The 26,950-nt window shown below is 39.0% G+C and overlaps 1 protein-coding gene across 1 annotated transcript in view; it reads right to left on the bottom strand.

Moving 5' to 3' along the window:
• Positions 1-26,950, bottom strand: part of ACAD11 (acyl-CoA dehydrogenase family member 11) — a 122,284-nt gene that overhangs the window by 51,416 nt on the left and 43,918 nt on the right. The window contains exons 9-11 of the mRNA XM_035278302.3: positions 13,074-13,200; positions 6,196-6,273; positions 5,040-5,178 (exon numbers count right to left, since the gene is read on the bottom strand). Of these exons, the coding sequence (XP_035134193.2) occupies positions 5,040-5,178; positions 6,196-6,273; positions 13,074-13,200 (344 nt within the window). The remainder of the gene's footprint in view (positions 1-5,039; positions 5,179-6,195; positions 6,274-13,073; positions 13,201-26,950) is intronic.

The following is a 26,950-nucleotide window of genomic DNA, read 5'->3' as shown; positions in this document are numbered from 1 at the left end:
AGATTATCTCAATAGATGCAGAAAATGGCTTTGATAAAATTCAACAACCCTTCATGTCAAAAACGCTCAATAAACTAGGTATTGATGGAACATATCTCAAAATAATAAGAGCTTTTTACGACAAACCCACAGCCAATATCAGACTAATTGGGCAAAAGCTGGAAGCATTCCCTGTGAAAACTGGCACAAGACAAGGATGCCCTCTGTCACCACTCCTATTTAACACAGTATTGGAAGTTCTGGCTGGGGCAGTCAGGCAAGAGAAAGAAATAAAGTGTATTCAGATAGGAAGAGAGGAAGTCAAATTCTCTCTGCAGATAACATGTTTGTATATTTAGAAAACCCCGCAGTCTCAGCCCAAAATCTCCTTAAGCTGATAAGCAACTTCAACAAACTCTCAGGATATAAAATTAATGTGCAAAAATAATAAGCATTCCTATACACCAATAACAGACAAACAGAGAGCCAAATCATGAGTGAACTCCAATTCACAATTGCTACAAAGAGAATAAAATACCTAGAAATACACCTTACAAAGGATGTGAAGGACCTCTTCAAGGAGACCTACAAACCACTGCTCAGGGAAATAAGAGAGGACACAAACAAATGGAAAAACATTCCATGCTCATGGATAGGAAGAATCAATATTGTAAAAATGGCTGTATTGCCCAAACTTATTTATAGATTCAATGCTATCTCCATCAAGCTACCATTAACTGTCTTCACAGAATTAGAAAACACTACTTTAAATTTCATATGGAACCAAAAAAGAGCCCATATAGCCAAGACATCCAAAGAAAAAAGAACAACGCTGGAGGCATTACCCTACCTGACTTTGAACTATACTACAAGGCTACAGTAACCAAAACAGCACGGTTCTGGTACCAAAACAGATATATGGACTAATGGAACAGAACAGAGATCTCAGAAATAATGTCACACATCTACAACCATCTGATCTTTGACAAGCTTGACTAAAACAAGCAATGGGGAAAGGATTACCTATTTAATAAATGCTGTTTGGAAAACTGGCCAGCTATATGGCAAAAACAAAACTGGACCCCTTCCTTACACCTTACATAAAAATTAATTCAAGATGGATTAAAGACTTAAACTTAAGACCTAAAACTGTAAAAACCCTAGAAAAAATTCCTAGGTAATACCATTCAGGACATAGGCATGGGCAAAGACTTCATGACTAAAACACCAAAAGCAATGGCAACAAAAGCCAACATGGACAAATGGGATCTAATTAAACTAAAGAACTTCTGCACAGCAAAAGAAACTTATAATCAGAGTGAACAGGCAACTACAGAATGGGAGAAAATGTTTGCAATCTATCCATCTGACAAAGGGCTAATAACCAGAATCTACAAGGAACTTAAACAAATTTATAAGAAAAAAACAAACCCATCAACAAGTGGGTGAAGGATATGAACAGACATTTCCCAAAAGAAGACATTTATGCAGCCAACTAACATGAAAAAAAGCTTATCATTAGACAAATGCAAATCAAAACCACAATGAGATACCATCTCACACCAGTTAGAACAGTGATCATTAAAAAGTCAGGAAACAACAGATGCCGGAGAGGATATGGAGAAATAGGAATGCTTTTACACTATGGGTGGGAGTGTAAATTAGTTCAACCATTGTGGAAGACAGTGCAGCAATTCCTCAAGGATCTAGATCTAGAAATACCATTTGATCCAGCAATCCCATTACTGGATATACACCCAAAGGATTATAAATCATTTTACTATAAAGATACATGCACATGTATGTTTATCACAGAACTGTTCGCAATATCAAAGACTTGGAACCAACCCAAATGCCCATCAATGACAGACTGAATAAAGAAAATGTGGCATATATACATCATGGAATACTATGCAGCCATAAAAAAGACTGAGTTCATGTCCTTTGCAGGGACATGGATTAAGCTGGAAACCATCATTTCCAGCAGACTAACACAAGAACAGAAAACTAAACACAGCAGGTTTTCAATCATAATTGGGAGTTGACCAGTAAGAACATAAAGACACAGGGAGGGGAACATCACTCATTGTGCCTTTTGGGGGGTCAGGGGATAGGGGAGGGACAGCATTAGGAGAAATACCTAATGTAGATGATGGGTTTATGGGTGCAGCAAACCACCATGGCATGTGTATACCTATGTAACAAACCTGCATGTTCTGCACATGTACCCCAGAACTTAAAGTATAATTTAAAAAATCATCCCAAAAGCCCCCAAATTTTCCAGTAATAGCTTTAGAATTAAAATAGCTATTTTCAACATTCCAATATACAATATTGTATGACTTACTGAAGGGGGAATAAAGGGCAAACTGGAAGACTACATATGTTTCCCATACGTTTTATAACTATTTGGGAAATGATCTGGGTGAGTTGAGTGAAAATTCATCTTTTATACTTAGGAAACTTCTCGAAGTATTTATTCAACATTAATTATTCTGCCTTATCAGCTTTGGAAATGCTCCAACACACAATGCTCAAGGCCTTCTTGGTATCTCCACCACACAGAGGAAACGCCTAGTTTCCCATTTACAGTTTTATACAACTTGTTTGCTTAGGAGAGTTGCTCATCATTTCTTAGCCAAAGCAAATCTCTGTCCAATTTTAAAATCTCGGCAATTAAGTTATCTAATTTAGGCAGTACAACTGATGGACTCATGAAAATTTAATACTAGAGAAAAATCCATGACCATCTAGTGAAAAATGAGTTCACAGGTCAAATGATAAAATAGTAGCAGATCTGCATCTGCAAAAGTCTTTGGTAGCATTATTTTTCATATTTTGATCCATTAGTGCATCATGAAATCAACTTAATGTAATACAGTTAGCATTGTTTAAAAAATGAAATAGAACAAAATAGAATGCATTGGATTAGACTCAGTAGAAAATATCCAAATGCATTTGCATGTGGTAAGGGAAACTCTTGTTTTGTGAAACTTTTGTTTCAGTAATATCCATCTATCCATCTGTCCTTCTATTTATTCTGAACATACACATACAACTATATATTCTACAAATCGGGTCACAATATAAAATATAAAATATATTTCTTAATATGAGTAGCAATCAAAAATGTTTTAAACAAAAAGACTGCCAATTCTGTTTCCTTTCTACAAAATCATGCTATCTAAGTAGAATGATGTAGCAGCCTTACATAGTTGAATTGAAATCTTTAGGAACTCTGTTGATAGACTTTACTTTCATGGTAGCTTATTATTGGATTACAATGTAGTATGACAGTCATTTGACAAATCAGTGTTTGGAAAAGGGAAAATCATTTCAGGGGCAAGTTCAACCATTATCAGAAGTCTACAAACAATTTTAATGATGCCAAAGAAATGAGACAGTCAAAGTCCAGTGTGGAAAATCCAGACTGCATTTTGTCTCAGAAGTCCAGTATAGTCTTATATATCTCTTTCTGGCAGCCTGTATTAACTTGTTTTTGGTAGAGCTTTAGCATCAGGGCCATACATAAGCACAAAAGGCAATACTGAGGCCTATGTTGTGCAGGGATGGCCCTGCCATAGGATATTGTACCATAGAAGATCATCCTACCACAAATCAAGTACTTACTAGTCCTTGACTAGTAGCATTGGGATAATCAGAGTAATTTGAAAAAAAAAAATATTCCTAGAGTCTACCCTAGATATACTGAATCAGAATCTCCATGGATGGAGGCTGGGAATATAGATTTTTCAAAAGTTCCATAGGTGGTTCTTCTGCAAATCCAGGTTTGAAAACACCTGCTATAGATTATATTCCAGGTTTACTCCTTTCATTTTACTTTTTAAAAAATTGGCCTCCTTCCTTCATCTTTTCAATTTGATTTTCACAACAAAATCCTTGGAGGTATCCTTGACTCTTCCATTAATACCCCATATCCAATCAGGATATCCTCATGGCTCTGCCTTTAAAATACATTTAGAATCCTGCTACTGATCACCCACTGCACTACTACTACCTCAGTCTAAACCACGATTATCTCTCACCAGGATTATTTTCACAGACCCTCTGCTTCCCTCCTTCCCTCCTTTGGTCAATTCTCAACATAGCAGTCAAGGTGATCCTTTCAAAACTGAAGTTACAACATATCACTACTCTGTTCAACATTCCCATTGGCTCATCCTTTCAATGAAGGCATAAGCCCTTATTATTTGCCCCATAAAGCTCAAAATATGAGGCTCTTGCCTCTCTGATCTCTTGTCCTACTATTATTCTCCTGATCTCACTGGCCTCCCTGGTTATTACTGGAATACATTAATCACACTCTGGCCTTTTCTGTTCCCTCTGCTATAAAAACTCTTTCCCCATATAACAGCATGGCTAACTCATCAATCACCTTCTCTAAGTTATTATCAAATGTCATTTTCTCAGTGAGGCCTACTCTGACCATTCTATTAAAAAATGTAACCCATAGTACCTGTACTTCAAATTTTAGAGCTCCCCTATCCTGCTGGTATTTTTCCAAAGCACTTTTTATCTTCAAACTTATTACATAGTTTACATATTATAATTATTATTCATTTTTGTCTCCTGCTATGTCAATTAGATTCTTGAAGGAAGGCATCTTTGTGTATTTTAGTCACTATTATATCATTGCTTGGCACATAGTAGGCAATCAGTAAATAATTGGTAAGTGAATGGTTTATTCATTTGGTGACTGAATAGTGAGGCTAACAAAAAGATTTGGAATCTCTATCCATTTCAACTAGTAATGGAAATATCCGATTCCCATCAGAAGACTGGGATCCTTATATGACCAATCCCTTTGGTGGCTAATTTTTTTCACCAATACTCTTAACTGTAATAATATTTAACAAAAGAATAGTCCAATGAAAATTTCAAATCCATTTTTATATTTAAATCAAACTAACTGAAAAGTAAAATTATAACCAAATTCATAAGTAATATCTTTGTATAAAAACATGTTATTATCATATATATAAATTTTAAACACTGATCAAAATATTAGAAAAAATTCTGCTTTCAATTAAGGTAACTACCTGGTGCTTGGCAGTTAAAGACATCTGGAGCAAAAAAGCATTTTCCTGTTTCTTCAGCAATCAAGGCATAGTCCACCTGGCTGAGACCGCTGACAGCTGGCAAAAACAAGTTCCAGAGACCCTCTGCTTTGGCCATTTCCTGTCAAGGTGACGAACATATCACCGTGACCACAATTTACCAAGACTCACAGTAGTTTATTTCTTTTTAAATACTGGTATTTATACTCTGAAATTTATTATTTATTTATTTATTTATTTAGAGACGGAGTTTTGCTCTTGTTACCCAGGCTGGAGTGCAATGGCACCATCTCGGCTCACTGCAACCTCCACCTCCTGGGTTTAGGCAATTCTCCTGCCTCAGCCTCCTGAGTAGCTGGGGTTACAGGCACGCGCCACCATGCCCAGCTAATTTTTTTTGCATTTTTAGTAGAGACGGGGTTTCACCATGTTGACCAGGATGGTCTCAATCTCTTGACCTTGTGATCAACCCGCCTCGGCCTCCCAAAGTGCTGGGATTACAGGCGTGAGCCACCGCACCTGGCCTATACTCTGAAATTTAAAAACATTATGGAGTTATTTATTTTATAGTATTCTTCAGTGAGCAAAACCAAGTTCTTCTTATTAATTCATTACAAATCAACAATTTAACCATTAATAAAATGTCTTTTCCTCCAAGCTTCCTGGGATTTGGCTGAAAAATTAAATTTGCTACTTGAAAACTTCTTATTGAATCAGAATTATTATAAAATCTCTGACATTTGAGTATAATTATGTCAAATATACTACTTTGTGCATTCTAATTTCTTACAAGAATTGATGTGAAGATTTGAAAAACATGAAATCTGGATTAATTCTATGTAGGACAAATGCCCTACCTTGACTTTAGTCTCAATTCAGTGATGGCTAATAATGAATAGTTTTGATCATATTTTTTCCTTTAAACAGTTTTAAGAGGTGGTCTTCATTACTACCACATATAGAACACTACCTAGCCTAATTTGTATATCATAGATTCTATTTATTAACTTCCTTTTTTAAAAGGTTATTATTGATATAATTTTCCTCTACATATATAACAATAGCAACAACAAAACTAAGGTCTAGTGTCTCAAAAAACACTTGCTTATGAATTTCCTAGTATTAAAGGCTTTCTTACCTTGAGTTTATCAATCACTAAAGGTTTTCCCCACTTGTCCACTGAATTTTCATTTTGAACGTAGAACTCAATTACCTCCTTAAAGTAATAAAAGAAAGAAATTTCATTAGAGATTAATACACAGTAAACAGTGTCATAACCTACTAATATCTAAAATAAACATTTTTAGGTGAAGATGCTTTTTTAAAATTTTTAGTTATTATTAAACCAGACACAGAAGCATAAAACATTCTAAGGGTTTGCTGATCACAAAATGATGGTGCCTCAATATTAGATGGTAGGCTACTAAAATCTTATACCAAGATTTGAGTGTTTCATTTCTAGCAACACATCAAACTAGATGGTTATAGAAACCCCTCAACTAAAAATGTTGGATAAAATATTAAAAATAGTTTTAAAATATATGTATTAATACATAGCTGTGCTGGAAGGAGAATAAAAAAATTCCTTGGTGGCCAGAAACAAAAAAGCCTGACTCTTCAAGTGTGAGCGCACACTGGAGCCAAATTTGTCCAGGGCAAACAGGTCGACCTATGTTAGCCTAAGTAGGTCCTAGGTTTTAAAGGGCCACGTAGGCAGGAGTCAGACATAGTCAAATGCCCCAAACATGGCAAGAGAGGATCAAAGATCAGTTCTTCCCTCCACCAAAGCTAAGCTGCTTGATGGGTAAAACCTAAGTGGAAAAAAATTTAAAAAGCAAAAACAAACAAATAAAAACCCACCCCTCAGAGGTAGACCATGGGAATACAGGCCTTTATATAGGTCTTAGTTCTTGCTGGAATAGACAAAATAAACATTTCTAATTGAAGTCTGTCTTCACCCAAGTTTGTGACTGAATTCACAGACCTATGGGGCTCTAAAACTTCAAGCCAAAATTTAAGTTTATAGTGTTTCTGGTGACAGTGCTTCCTAACACCTGTCAGAAGCAAAAACAAATCCTATCTGGAGGAAAGAGCTTTAAACAAAGCCTTAAATAACTTTCACAGATAAAATTCCAGAACATAAGTTCAAAATAAAAAATTACTTATCACTCAAGGAAACAAGCCACCATTAGTAAAAGTTTGCAAAAACAATCATTCAGCAAGACAGAATCACACCTCCCAAAGACTATAAATAGAATAATAATCTGTCATAGGACATAAACTATTTGTGTGTAATAGATTTCAAGAATAAAGGAAGAAATTAAAAGTAAAATAAAGAACGATCGAAAGTGACCAGGCAAATTTGAAAAAGAATTGAATAAAACCTAAGGAAAAGAAAACCATAGGAATGAAACTTAAAAACTCTATGGCAGTGATTTCCAAATTTTGGTGGCTCTCAGAATCTCCTGGGGAGCTTGGTAAAAATATGGAGGCCTAAGCTGTGTTCTACTTCAATGAACCCGAGCTTCTGGGTTCTTTACTAGCTTTATAAACAATTCTCACACACCCCAAAATTTGAAAACAGTTGTTCTGTGGATGTTGAAAAGTAGATTAGATAACAGCTGAAGAAACAAATCATAAACTGGAAGAACAGTCTGAATAAATTACTCAGAATGATGCACAGAAACTCAAGAGAAGGCAAATATGAGTGGCTAAGGAATATAATGAATTCAAAGAGAAGTTCTAAGGAAACTCTAATTGGAGTCCCAGACACAAAGAATAAGGAGAGGTGCAATATTTGGAAAAATTACCCTTAAAAGTTTTCAGAACTGAGAAGACAGCAATCCTCAAATTTAGAAACCCAGTGAAGCCAGAGCACAGTAAAACTACAGAACATCAAAGAGAAAGAAAAGCTCTTAAAAAGAGAAAGAAGAGGAAGTCGCCTCCTTAGCGCAGTAGGCAGTGTATCAGTCTCATAATCTGGAAAAGAGAAAGAGGAGGGAGAACAAAGAAAGATTACTGATAATTAAACAACAGTTAAGATTGAGAGCTGACTTCTCAAAGCAACAAATTAAGCCAGAAATCATTGGGATAATAGCTTCAACTGCTGAGAGAAAATAACTGTAGTTGTAAAATTCTATATGCAATTAAACTATCTTTCAAGAACTAGGGCAAAATAGATATTATCAATAAGTAAATAAAGTCATTGCCACCTCTCCCCAGCAAGAAAAAAGGAAAACAAACAAACAAAAAAAGATAAACAAAAGAAAGGTTTACTAGCACACTCACAATAAAGGAACTTGACCTAGAAGAAACATCTGAGTTGCAAGAAGGAATAGCAAATACATAAAATGATAGGTAGGTAAACTTAAAATTTATAACTGTAATCCCAGCATTTTGGGAGGCCAAGGTGGGCAGATTACTTGAGGTCAGAAATTCGAGACCAGCCTGGCCAACATAATGAAACCCCGTCTCTATCAAAAAATAACAAAAATCAGCAGAGTGTCTATAGTCCCAGCTACTCAGGAGACTAAGGCGGGAGAATCACTTGAACCCAGGAAGCAGAGGTTGCAATGAGCCGAGATCGCACCACTGTATTCCAGCCTGGGTGACAGAATAAGACCCTGTCTCAAAAAAAAAAAAAAAAAAAAAAAAGCCAGATAAAACAATAACAGTCTCTAATTTGTACAACTAAAATTGTCAATATAGAACAAGAACATTGGAGTATAACAGCATTCTCTAGTATTTTACTATTATAGTATCTCTGTAGGTTTCTATACTTAGGCCAGTAATATTACTTATAAACATTGTCAAAATTCTTAATCCAAATTTTCATATTATTTTCCCACTCATTCTATCAATTTACACTTATATAACAATGTACTAAAATGTTCCTTTCATTGAAGCATGGCTAGTCTGCAGTATTGCCGTATTTAATGAAAACTTCAAGAAAACAAAGGTCTGCTCTTTCAAAGGCACCAGGATAAATACCCCTTGTCATTTCTGTCAGGAAGTCAGATAAATTGGAAGATTTCCTGTTTGAGGTTATTTATTATTTCCATTCTTTATACTGTCATGGAAATATTCAATGTTGCTGTGTTTGATAAGAAATACATTATGTAACAAATTTCTCATTTTCTCATCTCTGATCACAGTTTGAAGAAATTAAATTATGCCAGTGTTTGTATAATTATTTTTAAATTTGTGTGATTTAATACTTGGAGTTCCAAAGTTTATCCATTTAGAGATTTGCAAAGCTTATTTGTGGCATGATAGGACTGAAAATTAAATAAAATACTTCACTACAAAGAACATTTCTTTAGTTCTTAATGTTAAAAAAAAGTAATTTATCAGTTAATAGCCAAAGCAGAAACCATGCTTGGTGCTTGGTCAATCTTCCGAAAATATCGTGGGTGGTATACCATGTCCTCATTCACTGACAGAGATACTAATTTGAGTATGTTGGTTGGTTCAGCATCTTAAATCTGAGCCTACAAATAATTCTGCAAAATAAGCTTTTTATTTTAAACTGAAGTCTACTAGAAAGAAGCAACAGTTTCTCCTCAGTACATTATTAGACTCAGTAGAAAAGTATGATTAATGTTACCATTGTGTTAAAAGTGTATTCTCACTGTGTTATGTTGCTAGTTCCTGTTTTACATGCTATTTTTAGGACTCCTTATCCATTTTAGATTGGCTTGAACTGGCTTTTAATATTTTCCAAGTGGAAGAATTGGCTTTTAATATTTTCATATGTATGGATTATTTTCTCCCTTTACAATATTCAAGGAGTTTCAAAAGGTCATTAGAATAGTTTAAATGAAGCTTATATTTTCGCATTATAGAAAATTAAAACTGTCTAAAAATATAAAGAAAAATTCATCAAGATTCTCAGCAGTTAAAGACAAGAGCTGTTTAAGTGTTGGTGTATTATATGATACAATGTGTTTTCTAGACATGACTGTTGGGTTTTTGTCAAGTTATAGTAATGTTAGATAGAATCTTGTATAGATTTTTCCCTCTTTCATTTTGAAAAAGCTATTTATTTTTCTCCAAATATCATCTCCAAATAACAACCTCTAATAAGATTTGTATTGTTCACAATCATTCTACAGGATAAAACATTTTTACAGATGTTAGTACAGTATGATTTTTTAAAAGAAGATACAGCTCACATTATCAGGTATGGATAAGCCTCAGAGTTAAAGAACCTTCAAAGACAAATGACTGATTGTAGCTTTTCTTGTCACACAAAACATTGGCAATCTAGACTGCTTTTTTATTTATCTTAAAGCACTTTCTTTTATTGAAAGTATTTTGTATATATTTCAATAGCTGCATGATACAAAGTTCAGCAGAGTATCACAACCCAACAACCTATGACACCTATTCTGTGCTACAGTTTCTCTTATATGCCTATTTACATTTACCAATGAAAGAACAAGCCTGCCTGGTCTCTTCTGCCAATTCTGGCCTCTCCTCTGAATGATGGGCTGGTTGCAAGTACTCACATGCTAACAGATAGGCTTCATTTTAGAGAAAGTAGGTAGGAATCAGGCAGTAACCAGGCAAGATACTCTGCTTAATCCCATTCCCACCACCCTCCCCAAACCCTGAATAAAGGAAAAGTTGGCAGGTGCAGTGACTCACACCTGTAATCTCAGCACTTTGGGAGGCTGAGGCAGGAGGATTGCTTGAAGCCAGTAGCTCTGGACAACTGAGGGAGACCAGGTCTCTACAAAACAATTTTAAAATTTGCCCAGTTTGGTGGTGTATTTCTGTAATCCCAGCTACACAGGAAGCTGAGTTGGGAGAGTCACTTGAGCCCTGGAGTTGAGGCTGCAGTGAGGTAGGATCACAGCATGTACTCCAGCTTGGAGACAGAGCAAGTCCCTGTCTCTTGAAGAAAAAAAAAAGCCAAAACATGGAAAACCCTTCTCTAGGGTACTAAATCTCATGTTGAAGCCCTGGCTTCTTTGAAACAGATCATTTGCTTTTTGTTGTTGCTGCTGAGTCAGGGTCTCACTCTGTTGCCCAGGCTGGAGTGAAATGGTGCAATCTCGTCTCACTACAACCTCTGCCTCCCAGGTTGAAGCGATCCTCCCACCTCAGTTTCCTAAGTAGCTGGGACTATAAGTGTGCACCACACCAGGCTAATTTTTTTATTTTTAGTAGAGATGGGGTTTAAAACATGTTGCCCAGGCTGGTCTGGTCTCAAACTCCTGGGCTCGGCCTCCCACAGTGCTGGGATTACAGGCCTAAGCCAGCACACTGGCCCATCTGTATTTTTTGGAGTGCTGTTGTACCTTTCTGTCTGGGGGCAAATATCATTGCTATAACAGGGTTGGAAGAGACCAACCCAAGCAGTTGTCCATGTTTAGGTAATTCTTAAATCAAACATCTTGATTTCTCTTCCTCTTCTCACTTTTCCTTTCTATATCAGCCAGTCACAGGGGACTCCACTGTGGGAAAATGGTTACCACTTGTGCTACAGCCTTCTCTTATTTCAAAATTCTTTTGAGAGATGGCTTCTGTTGTTACATTATTCTAGGGGCTAATCCATTCTGCTTTCCAAACCTAATTTCCATTCTCTTTTCAAAACCTTAATTCCTCTGATCTGTCCTTCTGTTTTTAAGCTTATACCAATTTATTCCATTTTGTAAAAAACTTCCTTATTATTTATTAAATTGGATTTTATTTGAGGGAGGGGAGGGCATTGTTGAATTCAGACTGCTATCTTAACCTACAAGTGTTGCATTCCCTTTTTAATATCCTAAAGTTCACAGTTTTAAAAATCAGAATTGAACAAATACTAACTAGAACAGAAAATACTCAACATGATACCTTAGTCACGAAACACATGTGAGAGATGTCTATTTTAGAAAGAATTTCCTCAGTTTAAATAGTATTTTTAAAGAAATTGTACCCTATTCTGTGAGCAAAGTTAATGTCAAGCCAGATATTTACTAAAAATATAATAATTATTTATATAATTCAAGCAACAGAACAAACTGTCCCACAAACACATATCAGCTCTGAACATTTCTGTTGAAGGGGATTTTGGTCTCTTTTAGTTCCCTATTTGATTTTGCCAGTCTAGCTGTAGACCTCTCAGAATCACAGATGATTAAAATGAGAATTTATTATATATTTGGTCAAAACTACTCGCATTGTAGAGGAAAAAAATGAGGCCAAGCAAGAACACCTAACACAAGGCCACCTAATTTGTGACAGAGGTAAACTAGAATAAAACAATTAGCATTTCTACACCAGTGTTCTACCCATACACACACCCTGACCCACCTCCCTTACATATTTGTGTAAAAGCTTTTATCTTTTCTTTAGAACATTTATCATCTCTTTAGTGTTTTCCTTTCCTGCTAAAGTCTAAGCTTCACATGAACATAAGCCCCGTATGTCTTATGATTTCTTTACATTCAGTGGCTCTCCAGGTGTCTAACACATCATCAAGTATCCAATAATTATTTGGTAACTGAATGAATGAATGTTCCATGTTGCCTCTCCACTCTCAGTGAACGTACTAAAACTTAATGCCTTAAAATAGTAGTTTATAGGGAAGATGTGTAGTAGTATCTGTGAACAGCTTGAAATGATATGCAAAATTCACTAAGTTTGTCCAACCTGTATAGTCTACACTTCTCACTAAATTCTCAAAGGGTCCATATTTACAAAAATAAAAAATAGTTGAAAGTTACTGCCTTAGGACAAGGCCCCCAAAGTACTGTTTTACTCTAATATATTTAGGCTCCCAATTTTAAAACTACTAATTTCTTTGGCTTAATTTTAATTCCACAGACTTCCCTGTGCATTCCCTAGGTTCTACTGCGGGCTCAGTGCTAAGGTGAATCTAGTAAGAATTCTAGATTCTTACTAGAGAAGAATCTAGTAAGGATTGACTAAAGAAAACGACACCATGCTTCTCTTATAAGCAGAAGTAACAGAAGTATTCATCGATAGTCCTTTAGCACAAATACATTCTCTTTATAAAATACTCACCTTTTCAGCTGGAAGAATGTGCTGTTTCATGAACTGTTTCACCTTAATAAGAACTTCCTGACCTTTCCGAGACTGCACAAACAACTGTCCCCTAGTATCAATCTGTGGTAGTGTAGTACTGAAAGTTCTTTACCCAAAGAAAAAAGAAAAAAAAGGTTACAAAGATGTTCAAAAATCATTATTACATATTTCTAATATAATGTGAAGTTTCCTCAGCTACCAAAAAATATCCCCCAGAAGGAGTAGGTATATTTTATATTTAAAAAGAAAAAAGTCTTTCATAGTATGGACTGAATGCAGAATCACTTATATTTTAAACATTTACCTTTAATGCTTAAAGCACTATTTGGGGAAAACATATAAGCCTGGCATCACCTCAAGCAATGTTAGTGATAGATGCAGGAGACAAAGAACCTGACTAGGGTCTTGTCTGGATGTGCTCACAAGGGACTGGGGGCCCACTGGCACACTGGGAGGATGCCACTGGGAATTTGCACCTTAAGCAGTAGGAGGAGCCCAGCCTCTTTAGCTCCTGTATGGTAGCCTGGGATTCAATCAGTGAGGTGGGAGCCTATTGGCAGGACCCTCTCTTTCTTTGCTGAGAGCTTTCTTTTTGCCTAATAAATCAGCCTTCCTCACCGTTTAATGTGTCTGTGTGTCTAATTTTTCCTGGTTGTAAGAAAAGGACCCAGATTTTAGCTGAACTAAGGAGCAAAAAATCCTGTATCATTTTGGTGGCCTGTACAGGGACATAAGCTGGAGTGGGTGAAATTGGGACCAAAAAAGAAAAAAAATATCTTTTCCTTTTGTTTCTGAGTCTTCTGTCCTCTGACTTCTGAGGGTAGAAGAGACTACGCCCTCCTCCCCTACCCCTAATTACTGTTGGAGATCATGGAATGCTGGCCTTTCTAACTCAGCCTTTTCTATGGCATCTTCCTTCTTTTTTCCCGCCTGTAACAGCACCTGTTTTTTCTTTGGCAATATTGGGGATGTTTGTTCCACCTCCATCCAATAGCCGTAGGTGTGCAAGAGATGGACAGGTAAGCGAGGCTCCCTCCTCATCTCCCTTCCATCCTTGCTGGGGTGCATGCCTGTGCTCGTTGCATGTGCTTGCTCCATCCAATGGCCATGCAGGATGGGAATGAGCTATAAATCACTGCCTGGGCCCCAAGGGCGGCCTCGGGCCGGGCCTGATGCTGCCAGCTGGCCAGCATTTCCCACCATGACCCATGGAGTCTTCCCCTCCCCTGGCAGAGGAATTCAACTCACTCTGAGCCCCAGGAAAGAAACATCAATTAAAAGTTTTTCTCCAAAGGATTCAAGATGGCGTGGTAAGAACAACTCAGGATCGCAGCTCAGTGAACGCTCAGAGGGTGAGTCAAAACCGTATTTCCAGATGGATCTTTGTTGCCCACAGAACGGAGAAATTCCCAGGTGTAGAAGAGACATGGGACACAAGCGCAGCCGTTTTGGCTGTTGCGGCCACTTTAGCCGGCACTGCAGTGCAGCGGCACTTCGCAACACTCCGCACAAAACACACTGGTCCGGGTGCCCTGCTAAACCGGTAATCTGAGATTTGGGAGGGCAGATTAGCATATCCATCTGATTAAACGGGACTTGGATAGTGAGCCAGACCAGGAGATTCCTGGGAAGTGACGTTTGAGCCAGCGCAGTGGGTCGCTGCACCGGCGACCGAAACACCTGGGAGAGAGCCATCTGTTCAACTTAAAAAAAAAAAAAAAGAAAGGAGCTCTGAGGCAGGGAGCCAGGCGAGCAGGCTTGGTGTGTTTCACCCCCACAGGGACAAACAAAATGGCAATTCGAAACGCTCCGGGTGGAGAGTTTCACTGTGGGCACAGCTGAACCCAGGACAGTGCAGCTCGGTGGGGGAGGGGTGTCCGCCATTACTGAGGCAATCCGCCCCTACTGAGGTACACTCCCATTGCTGAGGCAGCCTGCTGTTGCCGAGGCAACCTGCCATAACAGAGAGACTCTGCCGCAGGGCGGAGCCCGCCACAGAGCTTGTGGCAGCAGGGCAGAGCCTGCAGCAACAGGGCGGACCCCACATCAGCAGGGCAGAGCCCCGGCAGGCAAATAGTGACTAGACTGCCTCCTAGCTGAGCAGGACAGTGCAACGGACACTCATAAAGAAAGCCCCAACTTGCCGAGACAGAGCATCTGAAGAAAAAAAGGGGTTTTAAGAGTTCTGCTGCAGCAGACATAAACGTAGCAGCCTAACAGCCCTGAATGAACAACGGAGCTCACAGCTCAGCACTTGAGCTCCTATAAAGTACAGACCATCTCCTCAAGCAGCTCCCTGACCCCTGTATATCCAGAGTCACCTCAAAAAGAACTGACAAGACTGACATTAGATGGGCATCATTCTGGGACAAAGATAGCAGAAGAAGAAACGGGTAGCATCCCTCACTGTTCTGCAGCTGCTACAGGTGCACCCCAGATAAGCACGGCCTGGAGTGGACCTTAGCAGTCGTACAGCAGAAGGCCTAGACTGGTAGAAGGAAAACCAAGTAACAGAAATACCTCATCATCAACAATCTGGGCATCCACTCAGATACCCAATTGAAAAGTCAGCAACTACTCAGACAATAAGTGGATAAATCCTATCCACCTACTGGTGGGAAGAAACCAGCACAAAAAAAAAAACACACCCAAAACCAGGACACCTCGCATCCTACAAAGGACCAAAACCCCTCACAAGCAAGGGAACAAAGCTGGACAGATAATGACTGTGACGAAATGACGAAATCAGATTTCAGAAGGTGGGTAATGAGAAACTTCTGTGAGCTAAAAGAACTTTTTCTAAATCAATGCAAAGAAACTAAGAACCTTGAAAAAAGATTTGAAAAAAGATTTGAGGAAATGATAACAAGAATGGATAACTTAAAGAGAGGAATTTGAATGAATTGAAGGAGCTGAAAAACATGACACGAGAACTTCATGAAGCATGCACAAGTTTCAAAAGCCGAATTGACCAAGCAGAAGAAAGAATATCTGAAGTCAAAGACCAACTCAATGAAATAAAACCAGAAACCAAGATTAGAGAAAAAAGCGCAAAAAGGAATGAACAAAGTCTCCAAGAAATGTGAGACTATGTGAAAAGACCTAACATACGTTTGATAGGTGTAACAGAAGGGGACAAAGAGAATGAATTCGAGCTGAAAAATACTCTTCAGGATATTATCTGGGACACTTTCTCCAACCCAGCAAGGCAGGCCAACACTCAAATCCAGGAAATACAGAGAACACCACAAAGATACTCTGCAAGAAGAGCAACCCCAAGGCACATAATCGTCAGATTCACCAGGGTTGAAATGAAGGAGAAAATACTAAGGGCAGCCAGAGAGAAAGGTCGGGTCACCCACAAAGGGAATCCCATCAGACTCACAGCAGATCTCTTGGCAAAAACTCTACAACCAAAAAGAGAGTAGGGGCCAATATTCAACATCCTTAAAGTAAAGAACTTTCAACCCAGAATTACATATCCAGTCAAACTGAGCTTCATAAGTGAAGAAAAAATAAAATTGTTTGCGAACAAGGAAGTATTCAGAGATTTTGTAACCACCAGGCCTGCTTTACAAGAGCTCCTGAAAGAGGCACTACACATAGAAAGGAACAACCAATACCAGCTATTCCAAAAACACACTAAATGCTAAAGAGCATCAACAAAATGAAGAATCTACATCAACTAACGGGCAAAACAGGCAGTTAGCATCAAAATGGCAGTATCAAATTCACATAAAACAATATTAACCCTAAATGTAAATGGGCTAAACGTACCAATCAAAAGACACAGACTGGCAAATTGGATAAAAAACCAAAACCCATCAGTGTGCTGTATCCAGGAAACCCATCCACATGCAAGGATACACAAAGGCTCAAAATAAAGGGATGGAGGAAGATTTACCAAGCAAATGGAGAGAAAAAAAAAAAAAAAAGCAGGAGTTGCAATTCTCGTCTCTGATAAAATAGACTTTAAAGCAACAAAGATCAAAAGAGACAAAGAAGGACGTTACATAATGGTAAAAGGATCGATACAATAATAAGAGCTAACAATCCTAAATATATATGGACACAATACAGGAGCACCCAGATATATAAGGCAAGTACTTAATAACTTACAAAGAGACTTAGACTCCCACACAAAATTAGTGGGAGACTTTAAAACTCCACTGTCAATATTACACAGATCAACCAGACAAAAAATTAACAAGGCTATACAGGGCTTGAACTCAGACCTGGAACAAGCAAATCTGATAGACATTTACAGAACTCTCCACCCCAAATCCACAGAATATACATTCTTCTCAGCACCACATCACACCTACTCTAAAGTTGACCACATAATTGGAAGTAAAGCACTCCTCAGCAAATGCAAAACAATGGAAATCATAATAAACAGTCTCTTAGACCATAGTGTAGTCAAGTTAGAACTCAGAATCCAGAAACTAACCCAGAACCACACAGCTTCATGGAAACTGAACAACTGGCTTTTGAATGTTGACTGGATAAACAATGAAATGAAGACAGAAATAAAGTTCTTTGAAACCAACAAGAATGAAGACACAACATACCAGAATCTCTGGGACACATATAAAGCAGTCTCCAGAGGAAAATACATAGCAATAAGTGCCCATATGAGAAGAGTGGAGAGATCCAAAATTGACATCCTATCGTCAAAATTGAAAGAGCTAGAGGAGCAAGATCAAAAAAACTCAAAACCCAGAAGAAGACAAGAAATAACTAAGATCAGAGCAGAACTGAAGGAGACAGAGACACGAAAAACCCTTCAGAAAATCCATAAATCCAAGAGCTGGTTTTTTGAAAAGATCAACAAAATAGACAGACCACTAGCCAGACTGATAAAAAAGAAAAGAGAACAACCAAATAGATGCAACAAAAAATGATAAAGGGGAAATCACCACAGATTCCACAGAAATTCAAACCATTATCAGAGAATTTTTTTTTTTTAATTTTTTCTTGGATTTTAGGTTTTGGGGTACATGAGCAGAGCATGCAAGACAGTTGCGTAGGTACACACATGGCAGTGTGCTTTGCTTTTCTTCTCCCCTTCACCCATATTTGGCATTTCTCCCCAGGCTATCCCTCCCCACCTCCCCCTCCCACTGGCCCTCCCCTTTTCCCCCCAATAGACCCCAGTGTTTAGTACTCCCCTTTCTGTGTCCATGTGTTCTCATTTTCATCACCCACCTATGAGTGAGAATATGCGGTGTTTCATTTTCTGTTCTTGTGTCAGTTTGCTGAGGATGATGTTCTCCAGATTCATCCATGTCCCTACAAACGACACAAACTCATCATTTCTGATTGCTGCATAATATTCCATGGTGTATATGTGCCACATTTTTCCAATCCAGTCTATTATCAATGGGCATTTGGGTTGATTCCAGGTCTTTGCTATTGTAAACAGTGCTGCAATGAACATTCGTGTACATGTGTCCTTATAGTAGAACGATTTATAGTCTTTTGGATATATACCCAGTAATGGGATTGCTGGGTCAAATGGAATTTCTATTTCTAAGGCCTTGAGGAATCGCCACACTGTCTTCCACAATGGTTGAACTAATTTACACTCCCACCAACAGTGTAAAAGTGTTCCTTTTTCTCCACATCCTCTCCAGCATCTGTTGTCTCCAGATTTTTTAATGATCGCCATTCTAACTGGCGTGAGATGGTATCTCAATGTGGTTTTGATTTGCATCTCTCTGATGACCAGTGACGATGAGCATTTTTTCATATGATTGTTGGCCTCATATATGTCTTCTTTCGTAAAGTGTCTGTTCATATCCTTTGCTCCCTTTTGAATGGGCTTGTTTGTTTTTTTCCTGTAAATCTGCTTGAGTTCTTTGTAAATTCTGGATATCAGCCCTTTGTCAGATGGGTAGACTGCGAAAATTTTTTCCCATTCTGTTGGTTGCCGATCCACTCTAGTGACTGTTTCTTTTGCCGTGCAGAAGCTGTGGAGTTTCATTAGGTCCCATTTGTCTATTTTGGCTTTTGTTGCCAATGCTTTTGGTGTTTTGTTCATGAAGTCCTTGCCTACTCCTATGTCCTGGATAGTTTTGCTTAGATTTTCTTCTAGGGTTTTTATGGTGCCAGGTCTTATGTTTAAGTCTTTAATCCATTTGGAGTTAATTTTAGTGTAAGTGTCAGGAAGGGGTCCAGTTTCTGCTTTCTGCACATGGCTAGCCAGTTTTCCCAACACCATTTGTTAAACATGGAATCCTTGCCCCATTGCTTGTTTTTGTCAGGTTTATCAAAGATTGTATAGTTGTATGTATGTTGTGTTGCCCCCCGTGCCTCTGTTTTGTTCCATTGGTCTATATCTCTGTTTTGGTACCAGTACCATGCTGTTTTGATTACTGTAGCCTTGTAGTATAGTTTGAAATCCGGTAGTGTGATGCCCCCCGCTGTGTTCTTTTTGCTTAGAATTGACTTGGCTATGCGGGCTCTCTTTTGGTTCCATATGAAGTTCATGGTGGTTTTTTCCAGTTCTGTGAAGAAAGTCAATGGTAGCTTGATGGGGATAGCGTTGATTCTGTAAATTACTTTGGGCAGTATAGCCATTTTCACGATATTAATTCTTCCTAACCATGAACATGGAATGTTTCTCCATCTGTTTGTGTCCTCTCTGATTTCATTGAGCAGTGGTTTGTAGTTCTCCTTGAAGAGGTCCCTTACGTTCCTTGTGAGTTGTATTCCAAGGTATTTTATTCTTTTTGTAGCAATTGCGAATGGCAGTTCGCTCTTGATTTGGCTTTCTTTAAGTCTGTTATTGGTGTAGACGAATGCTTGTGATTTTTGCACATTGATTTTATATCCTGAGACTTTGCTGAAGTTGCTTATCAGTTTCAGGAGTTTTTGGGCTGAGGCGATGGGGTCTTCTAGGTATACTATCATGTCGTCTGCAAATAGTGACAATTTGGCTTCCACCTTTCCTATTGGAATACCTTTTATTTCTTTTTCTTGCCTGATTGCTCTGGCTAGAACTTCCAGTACTATATTGAATAGGAGTGGTGAGAGAGGGCATCCTTGTCTAGTGCCAGATTTCAAAGGGAATGCTTCCAGTTTTTGCCCATTCAGTATGATATTGGCTGTTGGTTTGTCATAAATAGCTTTTATTACTTTGAGATACGTTCCATCGATACCGAGTTTATTGAGGGTTTTTAGCATAAAGGGCTGTTGAATTTTGTCAAATGCCTTCTCTGCGTCAATTGAGATAATCATGTGGTTTTTGTTTTTGGTTCTGTTTATGTGGTGAATTACGTTGATAGACTTGTGTATGTTGAACCAGCCTTGCATCCCCGGGATGAATCCTACTTGATCATGATTAATAAGTTTTTTGATTTGCTGTTGCAATCGGCTTGCCAATATTTTATTGAAGATTTTTGCATCTATGTTCATCATGGATATTGGCCTGAAGTTTTCTTTTCTTGTTGGGTCTCTGCCGGGTTTTGGTATCAGGATGATATTGGTCTCATAAAATGATTTGGGAAGGATTCCCTCTTTTTGGATTGTTTGAAATAGTTTTAGAAAAAATGGTACCAGCTCCTCCTTGTGTGTCTGGTAGAATTCGGCTGTGAACCCGTCTGGACCTGGGCTTTTTTTGTGAGGTAGGCTCTTAATTGCTGCCTCAACTTCAGACCTTGTTATTGGTCTATTCATAGTTTCAGCTTCCTCCTGGTTTAGGCTTGGGAGGACAGAGGAGTCCAGGAATTTATCCATTTCTTCCAGGTTTACTAGTTTATGCGCATATAGTTGTTTGTAATATTCTCTGATGATGGTTTGAATTTCTGTGGAATCTGTGGTGATTTTCCCTTTATTATTTTTTATTGCATCTATTTGGTTGTTCTCTCTTTTATTTTTAATCAATCTGGCTAGTGGTCTGTCTATTTTGTTGATCTTTTCAAAAAACCAGCTCTTGAATTTATTGATTTTTTGAAGGGTTTTTCGTGTCTCAATCTCCTTCAGCTCAGCTCTGATCTTAGTAATTTCTTGTCTTCTGCTGGGTTTTGAGTTTTTTTGATCTTGCTCCTCTAGCTCTTTCAATTTTGACGATAGGGTGTCAATTTTGGATCTCTCCATTCTCCTCATATGGGCACTTATTGCTATATACTTTCCTCTAGAGACTGCTTTAAATGTGTCCCAGAGGTTCTGGCATGTTGTGTCTTCATTCTCATTGGTTTCGAAGAACTTCTTTATTTCTGCCTTCATTTCGTTGTTTACCCAGTCAACGTTCAAGAGCCAGTTGTTCAGTTTCCATGAAGCTGTGCGGTTCTGGGTCGGTTTCTGAATTCTGAGTTCTAACTTGATTGCACTATGGTCTGAGAGGATGTTTGTTATGATTTCAGTTGTTTTGCATTTGTTGAGCAGTGCTTTACTTCCAATTATGTGGTCAATTTTAGAGTAGGTGTGATGTGGTGCTGAGAAGAATGTGTATTCTGTGGATTTGGGGTGGAGAGTTCTGTAAATGTCCACCAGGTTTCCTTGCTCCAGGTCTGAGTTTAAGCCCTGGATATCCTTGTTGATATTCTGTCTGGTTGATCTGTCTAGTATTGACAGTGGAGTGTTAAGGTCTCCCACTATTATTGTGTGGGAGTCTAAGTCCTTTTGTAAGTCATTAAGAACTTGCCTTATGTATCTGGGTGCTCCTGTGTTGGGTCCATATATGTTTAGGATCGTTAGCTCTTCTTGTTGTATCGATCATTTTACCATTATGTAATGACCTTCTTTGTCTCTTTTGATCTTTGTTGCTTTAAAGTCTATTTTATCAGAGATGAGAATTGCAACTCCTGCTTTTTTTTGCTTTCCATTAGCTTGGTAAATCTTCCTCCATCCCTTTATTTTGAGCCTTTGTGTATCCTTGCATGTGAGATGGGTTTCCTGGATACAGCACACTGATGGGTTTTGGATTTTTATCCAATTTGCCAGTCTGTGTCTTTTGATTGGTGCATTTAGTCCATTTACATTTAGGGTTAATATTGTTATGTGTGAATTTGATACTGCCATTTTGATGCTAAGTGGCTGTTTTGCCTGTTAGTTGTTGTAGATTCTTCATTATGTTGAAGCTCTTTAGCATTCAGTGTGATTTTGGAATGGCTGGTACTGATTGATCCTTTCTATGTGTAGTGCCTCTTTTAGGAGCTCTTGTAAAGCAGGCCTGGTGGTGACAAAATCTCTGAGTACTTGCTTGTTCGCAAAGGATTTTATTCTTCCTTCACTTCTGAAGCTCAGTTTGGCTGGATATGAAATTCTGGGTTGAAAGTTCTTTTCTTTAAGAATGCTGAATATTGGCCCCCACTCTCTTCTGGCTTGTAGTGTTTCTGCCGAGAGATCTGCTGTGAGTCTGACGGGCTTTCCTTTGAGGGTGACCCGACCTTTGTCTCTGGCTGCACTTAATATTTTCTCCTTTATTTCAACCTTGTTGAATCTGATGATTATGTGCCTTGGGTTTGCTCTTCTTGTGGAATATCTTTGTGGTGTTCTCTGTATTTCCTGCATTTGAGTGTTGGCCTGTCTTGCTAGGTGGGGGAAATTTTCCTGGATGATGTCCTGAAGAGTATTTTCCAGCTTGGATTCATTCTCTTCGTCCCCTTCTGGTACACCTATCAAACGTAGGTTAGGTCTTTTCACATAGTCCCACATTTCTTGGAGACTTTGTTCATTCCTTTTTGTGCTTTTTTCTCTGATCTTGGTTTCTCGTTTTATTTATTGAGTTGGTCTTTGACTTCAGATATTCTTTCTTCTGCTTGGTCGATTCGGCTATTGAAAGTTGTGCATGCTTTGCAAAGTTCTTGTATTGTGTTTTTCAGCTCCTTTAATTCATTCATATTCCTCTCTAAGTTATCCATTCTTGTTATCATTTCCTCATATCTTTTTTCAAGTTCCTTAGTTTCTTTGCATTGATTTAATACATGTTCTTTTAGCTCACAAAAGTTTCTCATTATCCACCTTCTGAAGTCTAATTCCGTCATTTCGTCACAGTCATTCTCCGTCCAGCTTTGTTCCCTTGCTGGTGAGGAGTTTTGGTCCTTTCTAGGAGGCGAGGTGTTCTGGTTTCAGGTGTTTTCCTCCTTTTTTCCCTGGTTTCTTCCCATGTTTGTAGATTTATCCACCTGTCGTCTGTGTAGTTGCTGACTTTTCGATTGGGTCTCTGAGTGGACACCCAGATTGTTGATGATGAAGTATTTCTGTTCCTTGGTTTTCCTTCTACCAGTCTAGTTCCTTCGCTGTACGACTGCTGAGGTCCACTCCAGTCCCTGCTTGTCTGGGGTGCACCTCTAGCAGCTGTGGCACAGCGAGGGATGCTACCAGTTTCTTTTTCTGCTATCTTTGTCCCAGGATGATGCCTGCCAAATGTCAGTCTTTTGGATATAGAAGGGTCAGGGAGCTGCTTGAGGAGACAGTCTGTACTTTATAGAAGCTCAATTGCTGAGCTGTGAGCTCTGTTGTTCATTCAGGGCTGTTAGGCTGCTATGTTTGATTCTGCTGCAACAGAGCTCATTAAAAAAAAACCTTTTTTTTTCTCAAATGCTCTGTGTTGGGGGGTTCGGGCTTTATATTTGGATGTCCATTGAGGTGTCCTGCCCAGCTAGGAGGCAGACTAGCCACTGTTTGCCTGCCGAGGCTCTGCCCTGCTGTTGTGTGGTTCTCCCTATTGCTGCAGGCTCTGCTGTTCTGCTGTGGTCTCCGCCACACCCTTTGGCAGAGTCTGTTGTAGTGGTTTGCCTCGGCAATGGTAGGCTGCATCAGCAGTGGGCGTGTATCGCATTTGGGGCGGGTTGCCTCGGTAATGGTGGACGCCCCTCCCCCACAGAGCGTCTTGGACCGTCTGCTCGGGATCGTTTGAAATCGCTGTTTTGTTCATCCCACTAGGCTAGCCCAAACACTCTGTCCCTGCAATCCCCTGGGCTGGCCCACTGTACAAGTCTCGTTCAGTCTCAAGTCCAGCCCTCTCAAGTCTCAGGTTGCCAGTTCAACAGGGCACCCGGACAAGCATGCCCTGTGGGGAGTGCTGGGTGGGGCTGGCCGCCACCACCCCGGCTGCCGGCTTCGCCAGGCAGATGTACTGCCTGGCGTCCCGTGTCTCCTTTATACTTGGGGATTTCCCCGTTCTGTGGGCAACAAAGATCAGACTGGAAATGCAGCTCCGACTCACCTCTCCGTGGATTCAACGAGAGCTCCAATCCTGGGTTGTTCTCACAGCGCCATCTTGAGTCCTCCTCCGCCGAGAATATTACAAACAACTCTATTCACATAAACTAGTAAACCTGGAAGAAATGGATAAATTCCTGAACTCCTGTGTCCTCCCAAGCCTAAACCAGGAGGAAGCCAAAACTATGAATAGACCAATAACAAGGTCTGAAGTCGAGGCAGCAATTAAGGGCCTACCATACAAAAAAAGTCCAGGTCTAGATGGGTTCACAGCTGAATTCTACCAGACACACAAAGAGAAGCTGGTACCATTCCTTCTGAAACTATTCCAAATAATCCAAAAAGAGGGAATCCTTCCCAAATCATTTTATGAGACCAACATAATACTGTTACCAAAACCTGGCAGAGACCCAACAAGAAAAGAAAACTTCAGGCCAATATCCATGATGAACATAGATGCAAAAATCTTCAATAAAATATTGGCAAGCCAATTGCAACAACACATCAAAAAACATATCCATCATGATCAAGTAGGATTCATCCCGGGGATGCAAGGATGGTTCAACATATGCAAATCTATAAACATAATTCACCATATAAACAGAACCAAAAACAAAAACCACATGATTATCTCAATTGATGCAGAGAAGGCCTTTGACAAAATTCAACAGCCCTTTATGCTAAAAACCCTCAATAAACTCGGTATTGACGGAACATATCTCAAAGTAATAAAAGCTATTTACAGCAAACCAACAGCGGATAGCATACTGAATGGGCAAAAACTGGAAGCATTCCCTTTGAAATCCGGCACTAGCCAAGGATGCCCTCTTTCACCACTCCTATTCAATATAGTACTGGAAGTCCTAGCCAGAGCAATCAGGCAAGAAAAAGAAATAAAAGGTATTCCAATAGGAAAGGTGGAAGCCAAATTGTCACTATTTGCAGACGACATGATAGTATACCTAGAAGACCCCATCGCCTCAGCCCAAAAACTCCTGAAACTGATAAGCAACTTCAGCAAAGTCTCAGGATATAAAATCAATGTGCAAAAATCACAAGCATTCGTCAATACCAATAACAGACTTAAAGAAAGCCAAATCAAGAACGAACTGCCATTCGCAATTGCTACAAAAAGAATAAAATACCTTGGAATACAACTCACAAGGAACGTAAGGGACCTCTTCAAGGAAAACTACAAACCACTGCTCAACGAAATCAGAGAGGACAGAAACAGATGGAGAAACATTCCATGTTCATGGTTAGGAAGAATTAATATCGTGAAAATGGCTATACTGCCCAAAGTAATTTACAGAATCAATGCTATCCCCATCAAGGCAAAACCATTCAGGACATAGGAGTAGGCAAGGACTTCATGACCAAAACACCAAAAGCATTGGCAGCAAAAGCCAAAATAGACAAATGGGACCTAATCAAACTCCACAGCTTCTGCACGGCAAAAGAAACAGTCACTAGAGTGAATCGGCAACCAACAGAATGGGAAAAAATTTTTGCAGTCTACCCATTTACAAAGCGCTGATATCCAGAATTTACAAAGAACTCAAACAGATTTACAGGAAACAAACAAACAAGGCTATTCAAAAATGGGCAAAGGATATGAACAGACACTTTACAAAGGAAGACATACAAGAGGCCAACAAACATATGAAAAAATGCTCATCACTGGTCATTAGAGAGACCAAATCCAAACCACATTGAGATACCATCTCATGCCAGTTGGAATGGCAATCATTAAAAAATCTGACAACAGATGTTGGAGAGGATGTGGAGAAATAGGAACACTTTTACACTGTTGGTGGGAGTGTAAATTAGTTCAACCATTGTGGAAGACAGTGTGGCGATTCCTCAAGGCCTTAGAAATAGAAATTCCAATTGACCCAGCAATCCCATTACTGGGTATATATCCAAAGGACTATAAATTGTTCTACTATAAGGACACATGTACACGAATGTTCATTGCAGCACTGTTTACAATAGCAAAGACCTGGAACCAACCCAAATGCCCATTGATGATAGACTGGATTGGGAAAATGTGGCACATATACACCATGGAATATTATGCAGCAATCAGAAATGATGAGTTTGTGTCGTTTGTAGGGACATGGATGAATCTGGAGAACATCATTCTCAGAAAACTGACACAAGAACAGAAAATGAAATACCGCATATTCTCACTCATAGGTGGGTGATGAAAAAAGAGAACACATGGACACAGGGAGGGGAATACTAAACACTGGGGTCTATTGGGGGGAAGAGGGGAGGGACAGCGCGAGGGGCAGGGGAGCTGGGGAGGGATAGCCTGGGGAGAAATGCCAAATACGGGTGAAGGGGAGGAAGGCAGCAAAACAAACTGCCATGTGTGTACCTACGCAAATGTCTTGCGTGTTCTGCAAGACATGTTAAAAAAAGACATGTTAAAAAAAATCAATGTTATAACAAAAAGAAAAAAAAAAGTTTCTCTCCAGGTTGGAGAAACTCATTTGCATAAGAATAAGAGGTTTCTTTCCCAGGCACGTTTTTCTTTTTTTCCATCAGGTCAGCAGCTAAGACAGCCATGCATTTAAGCTTTTTTTCTTTTCTTCAGCAGGTCAGGAGTTAATTTTTATGTGAGAGGCTTTTCTTTCCTCCCCTTTAGAAGATGTTTTACTAGGCCAGGACCCCAATTCACA

The sequence above is a fragment of the Callithrix jacchus genome, chromosome 17 (genome assembly GCF_049354715.1).
Source record: "Callithrix jacchus isolate 240 chromosome 17, calJac240_pri, whole genome shotgun sequence".
Classification (NCBI taxonomy): domain Eukaryota; kingdom Metazoa; phylum Chordata; class Mammalia; order Primates; family Cebidae; genus Callithrix; species Callithrix jacchus.
Note: the sequence above shows the minus strand (reverse complement) of the source record. Positions and strands in the feature narration are given on the sequence as shown.